This window comes from Suricata suricatta, chromosome 16 (assembly GCF_006229205.1).
Source record: "Suricata suricatta isolate VVHF042 chromosome 16, meerkat_22Aug2017_6uvM2_HiC, whole genome shotgun sequence".
NCBI classification, from domain to species: Eukaryota; Metazoa; Chordata; class Mammalia; order Carnivora; family Herpestidae; genus Suricata; species Suricata suricatta.
Genome location: NC_043715.1, coordinates 56732061 through 56738712, shown reverse-complemented (window position 1 = coordinate 56738712; position 6652 = coordinate 56732061). Strand labels below are relative to the sequence as shown.

At 52.3% G+C, this 6652-nt stretch overlaps 1 protein-coding gene across 1 annotated transcript; it reads left to right on the top strand.

Annotated features, from left to right (window-relative positions):
- The first annotated feature begins 3363 nt into the window (after positions 1-3363).
- ZNF784 (zinc finger protein 784) lies at positions 3364-6523 on the top strand. The gene is made up of 2 exons (XM_029924700.1): positions 3364-3454; positions 4648-6523. Exons 1-2 carry the CDS (start codon positions 3377-3379, stop codon positions 5536-5538), a joined length of 969 nt encoding a protein of 322 aa, XP_029780560.1. The 5' UTR covers positions 3364-3376; the 3' UTR covers positions 5539-6523.
- Positions 6524-6652: the final 129 nt, after the last annotated feature.

Below are 6652 nucleotides of genomic sequence, written 5' to 3'. Positions count from 1 at the left end.
GGAAGGAGCAGAGAGATGGAGAGACACAGAATCCAAAGCAGGCTCCAGGCTCTGACCTGTCAGCACAGAGCCCAACGTGGGGCTCAAACCCATGAACCGTGAGATCAAGACTTGAGCCAAAGTCAGATGGTTAACCGACTGAGCCGCCCAGGCGCCCCTTTCTGCCATTTTATAGCGAGTGGCCCCATGTAGCCAGACTTCTAACATCAGACCACGCAACAGACCATCGGTGTGGCGGCGGGCCCTGACGGTTCAGAGGCACACAGGGGAAAAGGCAAGGAACACGCATTGATTGAGCACCAGTTGGTTCCAGAAATTTCCCTAGACCCATAGTATTCTCCATCTGCAGTGTTCTCAGTACAATCCCACCAAGTAGCAATATGCTGCCCACTTTGTAGATGACAAAGGACACTGGGAAGGGACATCACTTGCCCAAAGTTGCAGAGCAGATGTACGCATGGACCTGAGCGCAGCTTCCAACCTGAAAGTTTCGTTTCACTGAACTACTGTCTCCTCTCCAAATACTTAATTATCTCAAGCTCTGATACATAAATCCTTCTACCTCCATTAATTTAGCTACTTACACGACTCATCCACTTGGTCGTTCATTCACCAAACGTTCACTGAGGCACGTCTGCCTTCTCTCTGCGGGTGCAGAGATGCGATGGATGCAGCCCACAAGAAAGGATCACAGAGATGATCTCTGGGCTGTATCATCAATTATCTCATTTACTAAAAGGAATCTCAGTGAGAAACCACGTCACTCCCATCAGATTGGGAAAAGTTTAAGTTTGACTATCAAAGAGTAGTGCAGATTTCAGGCAACATGAGCTCCCGTTCCTTGCTGGTGGAAGTGGAGGTCAATAGTAATTACAGATAATACTTGGGCCGACTTCGTGTTGCAAAACACTTCACATGTAATGGCTCATTTAATCATCATGGCACCCAGCACTTAACTGTGTTAAGTAAGTACTACGACGTTGGCTTTACAGATGAGAAGCAGAGAGGGCTGTCTTTCTCACTAGACGCAGCAGGCACACAACACCGAGGGCCCATGACACTTTTAGGTGCCCGTGAAAAATATTTTAATGTTGAAATCGTAAGAAAAATGTAACCCAGCCTGGCTTGTGTTCATCTTTATACCAACACAGTCATCATTTTAAATATGTTTTTTGGAATGAAGGGGCCCACAGAGGCGGAAATGCCAGGATTCACGAACGCACTGGAAAAAGCACTCATTCAACGATTCACCCAGGCGCTCCCAGGTACTTAGCGGTGGGGTTGTTACAAAAGCAATGGAGTGATATCACCAAAGTGAGGATGGGAGCTGAACATGGTAATAGCTTTGGATCCAGCAATTCACTTCCAGTTACATAATTCAGAGAAAGCGCTCTTTTGGGGTCAAGGACAGGTATGCAAGAATGCTCGTGGTATTGTTTATAATAATAATAAATTATTATTATTATTAATATTTTACTATTACACAATATATCATATGTAATATAATAATATTAATGATACCATTTATAATTATAATATATAATGATAAATTATAACTTATAATATAATTAATATATAATACATTAGAATTAAATATAATATTATGTTAATATTATATTTAATAATTTATAATGATATATTATCATAAATGGTATAATAAATAATGTTAATAATAATTTGGAACCAACCCAATGTCCACCAATAGGAGAACGAATAACTGTAAAGTGACTTTATCATCAGTGGGATATCATATGCGCATGGACAGCAGCAGTAACTAGGCTGCATGTTTCAGTGTATCAAATATAAAAAGCGGAGGAGGTAAAAAAGAAGTTAGATTGAAATTACAGAATCTATTAGAAAAATTATTATTTTTTACTTTTTAAAAACTTTTTTGAGGTTTATTTATTTTGAGAGATAGAGAAAGCAGGGGGGTATAAAGAGAGAGAGGGAGAGAGAGAATTCCAAGCAGCGTCTACTCTGTCAGCACCGAGCCAGGGCGGAGCTCGATCCTAGGAACCATGACGTCATGACTTAAACCGAAATCAAGAGTCACATGCTTACCCGACTGAGGTACCAGGCACCCCTTGTTCGGAATTGTTTTTATATATAAAATTTTTATAATAAAATAAATATAAAGGAAAGACTCCCTCTGTATCATAGGAAGACTAGGTTAGGTTGTAGTATCAACCACAATGGCTCAGTGGCTTAACAAAATAAAACGTTTATTTTAAATGCTACATCTCCTGGCCGCCTGGGTGGGTCAGTCATTTAAGTGTCTGACTCTTCTGCTCAGGTCATGATCTCACATTTGGTGGGTTCAAGCCCTGAACTGGGCTCTGCACTGACAGCGTGGAGCCTGCTTGGGATTCTCTCTCTCTGTGCCCCTACCCCGCTTGCTCTCGCTCTCTCTCAAAATAAATAAAAATAAAACTAAATGCTACGTCTCCAAGGAAGCTCAGCGCCAGGCTCTGCTCATTGTAGACACTCTAGAAGTAGGGCTATTGGAAACTACTTCAGCCAGCAGATCGCTAGCTGGAAACTGTAGGATGGAAACTGGCCAGGGAAGGGCTCGCCGGCTCTCACCGCGAGCTGAGGTTGAAACGCATCGCTGTCACTGACAGGTCATTGGCCGAAGAGAACCACGGGGCCTGTCTACCTTCAAAGGAAGTACAATTTTATCATGTCCTCAGAAGGAAGAGAAACAGCAAATTTAGGGATTAATATGTTTAAGCCCTCCCAAGGAAACAACCTAAGAGATGTTCAAAGGTGTTTCATATCTCTTTTCCTCATCGGGTTTTCACAACACCTGCACAGTTTTATACATGAGAAATTGTGCACATAACCCAGAGAAGTGCAGTGATTTCTCTACGGTCACACAGCCAAGCTAGAGAAGGAATCGAGACCCCAGTCCTGTCCTCGGTGCTGCCCAAACCCACCGTCTGTGGGCTCTTTCCTACGGATGTGCCTTTCCCAGAAGTCGCCACCGATGTCGCTGTTTGCCGATTACTGTTCTGTAAATTGACTTGGAAAAACCCTGCGTGCTCTGTGACGAGGAGCCACGCGGAGGTGGAGACAAAAACATGCAGTAGGAAAACAATAGAAAACAACAAAGGTGACGTTCTGGCCAGAGTCGGCTGACTGCCAGAGCCTCCTCATGCTGGTTAGAAGGAAAAATTCCACTTGGCCTGCTGCCACCCAGCGCCCATCAGCTCGGTCTTCGCTTGCTGCCAAGTAATTTGAGGGGACGCAGCACTCCCTCCGTGTGGGCGGGGCCAGAGCCCTCCCGTTTGTGCGCCTGCGTAGCAGCTCTGACGCAACCCGAGCCCCGCCCCCTCCCGCCAAGACCACGGGCTTCGGGGCGGGGCCTGGGCACAAGATGGCTGCCACGCGCCCGGAGCCCCCGAGTCCGAGCTCAGCGGCCCCGGAGCCGCGATCCCCGGAGACGCCGGACCTGGTGCGGGCGGGGAAGGGGCCTCGGCGGGGCGCCTGAAGCGGGAGGAGGTCTCGGGGAAAGGGGCGGGGCCTGGGCGGGGCCTATGAGGGCTGGGCGGAGGACGTATTTAGGGCTCCGGGCCTGGGGGTGGGGCCTCTCGGGGTGGGCGAGGGGCGTGGCTGAACGCGGAGCCTATGAGAGTGTGGGGCGGGACCCTGTGGGGCGGGGCCTAGGGAGGGAGTTGGGTGAAACATCTGGGCAGGAGATAGGTCTGGGGAGAGGAGTCTCTGAGATTGAATTAGTGCTAAGGGGGCGGGGCCTCATACATAGTCTGGGGCTCGAGAACTTGGGTGGAAGGTTGGGAAGGTGACCCAGAAAGGCAAGGGTGGGCAGTTATGGTCAGGGCATCGCTTTGTGGTGGGGTAATGATTCTGCAAGAGTCTGAGTGATGTCTCCAATGCCTAAGGGAGGGGGTTGGGGTGGAAGGGGTAGAGATATCTGCTCCAGGTGACTTTGGAACTTTCACCACTCAGGACTGGGACGTTCATTCATTCAACAAACATTTACTGAGTTCTTCCTGGGGCTCAGTAGATAGGTGAACAAGACAGATAAGGACTGTATTCTCTTGGAGCTTCCAGCCCAGCAGGAGAGAGAACAATAAAGGATATTTGTTGTGATACACGCTATTAAAGGAAATAAAGAATGAGCTGATAGAGTGGGGATGAAGGGGAGCTAAATTTAAATGAGAGAAGTCAGCGGCGTGCGGGCTTGTATTTACACTGGGGTCAGAAACAAGCAGGAGCCAGATCATGATGGGTATTATGATGACGGTTTTGGAAGTTGGGTGCAGTTGAATCCATGGAAGGGTTGAGTGGGAAAATGACCTGATTTCCATTTTCAAAAGGTCATTCAGGCTGCGTTGGGGAGGCAGCAAACAGGAACAGAGGTTCTGTTCAGCAGGCTTTTTCAGTCAAGCCAAGAAATAATTGGCTTTTAACTGGGGTAAAGGAGAAAAATGGCTGGAGTCGTGATGTATTTGAGACCAGAGGGGTAGTCTTGGTAGGAACACTGCAGAATCCTGGAGGACGGAGGGCAGGATCTGGAAACTGGGGAGCCTGGCACGGTTACAAAGGAGACGCACGCTTTGGTGAGTGTGGGTGAGGCCCTGAGGCAGGGTCCACAGGCTCCTGGTTTTTTTCTCCCCCCTCACCCAGGTCCTGGTGCCAGATGATGGCCGCCCCACCACACCCCCGAGTGACCTCATCGAGATCCAGGTGGTGAAGGTGACAGACACCACGCTGGTACCTGAGCCCCCGGAGCCAGGCTCCCTCCACTGTGCCTTGTGCCCAGCTGCCTTCCGGCTGGTCTCTGAGCTGCTGTTCCACGAACATGGCCACCTGGCGGGCGCTGAGGGCGGCGGGCAGGGTGGGGACCCCAGCCGGTGTCATGTGTGTGGCCACAGCTGTCCGGGCCCCGCCAGCCTCCGCGCCCACTACAGCCTGCACACGGGGGAGCGGCCCTACCGCTGCGCCCTCTGCCCCCGGGCCTTCAAGGCCCTGGCGCCTCTGCTGCGGCACCAGCACCGACACGGGGTGGAGCCGGGGACCTCTCGGAGGCCTCCGGAGGCGGCGGCGGCTCGTGAACAGAGGCCCGGGGTGCCCCAGGAGAGGTCAGAGGTGGTGATGGCGGCGGCGGCGGCGGGCGCGGCGGTGGGGAAGCCTTTCGCCTGCAGGTTCTGCGCCAAGCCGTTCCGCCGCTCGTCAGACATGCGCGACCACGAGCGGGTGCACACGGGCGAGCGGCCCTACCACTGCGGCATCTGCGGCAAGGGCTTCACCCAGTCCTCGGTGCTGAGCGGCCACGCGCGCATCCACACCGGGGAGCGCCCCTTCCGCTGCGCCCTGTGCGATCGCACTTTCAACAACTCCTCTAACTTCCGCAAACACCAGCGCACGCACTTCCACGGGCCGGGACCGGGGGCGGGGGACTCTGGCAGCCAGCTGGCCTCCGGGGCAGAGGGGCCAGGGAGTGGCTGTGGGGCCGGAGACAGTCTGGAAGAAGGGCAAGGGGAGATGGCAAAGGTGAAGGTGGAGGTTGACCAGTAGGCGGGGAGAGCAGGGACCTGGGGGCATCAACACGGGAAGTAGGAGGCAGATTGCAAGGGAAGGGGTGGGTGGGAAAAGGAGGCAGGAGAGAGGAGGTTGGGGTAGAGGTGAAAGGAGCTAACAGCGATGGCCGTGAACTGCTAGCTCGGGAGAACCAGTTTCGGGACACCCACAGCCCATACAGCACCTCCATGAGGCTCAGAACACAGCCCTGTGGGTGCCCGGCTACAAGTGAGGAGCACAGGCTGGATTTCACTGCCCAAGCTGCCTGCTCATTCGGTTGTCCTCATGCAAGACACAGCTTGTCCCCACAGAGCCTGGGCACCACAGAGGGGGAGCCAGGGTTGAATGGAAGGGGCGGAACTGGGGTCCGCCCTTCGTCTACAGAACCCTGGACTATCTTGGGAGCCTAGGGTGGACCAGGATGTAATCTTTTGCCTACCTCACTGGATTGCACTGAACCTGGAATGCCTACCCGCCCTCAGGCAGAAGACTCCCACCAGGTCCTCCATAAAGAGACTCTGGGATCCCATCACCTCGGAGCCAAAGGGTCCCTAAGTCCTAGCCGAGAGCACTTGAGCCTCAAGGATGTAAGCCTGATGCTAAGGATCTTGACTCCAAGAGCTGCTCCCTGCTCCCATGGTGGGTCCTCCTTAACCCACTGACTCTGAGGCAACAACAACAAAAAACAGACAGCAAACCACCGAATACCCCCACTAGAGGCCTTTAGGCTCAGAGCCCATGGCGCCCAGGGCTACCCAGTAGCCTCAGGTTTCTCTTATCCCCTCCACACCCTGTTCGAAGCAAACAGCTTATTGCCTAACCCAACACTACCCCACGTACGAGTTGGGGGATGGCAGCATGGCGGGCTGACCGGTGTACAGTGAGTGTGGGATGAACTGAGTCACTGGTAGGACCGAAAGGAGGAGCTGGAGGTGGGGAGCCTCCGGTCCGCCTCCTATTAAAGGACTTTCTGAAGTGTCAATGTCAGTCTTGTGTTTCGGGGGTGGGGGTAGAGGGTCCACATTGCTCTGCCAGGAGCAGTGAATTGCAGATCTCCAAATCTGTTTCATCTTTACGCTGCAGGTGAGTATTGTCACCTGTGGGAATGGGC

Coding starts and splice junctions, on each gene's coding strand:
- ZNF784 (XM_029924700.1), top strand. CDS start 3,377: ATGGCTGCCACGCGCCCGGAGCCCCCGAGTCCGAGCTCAGCGGCCCCG. Junction 3,455..4,647: donor CCCCGGAGACGCCGGACCTG/GTGCGGGCGGGG, acceptor CCCCTCACCCAG/GTCCTGGTGCCAGATGATGG.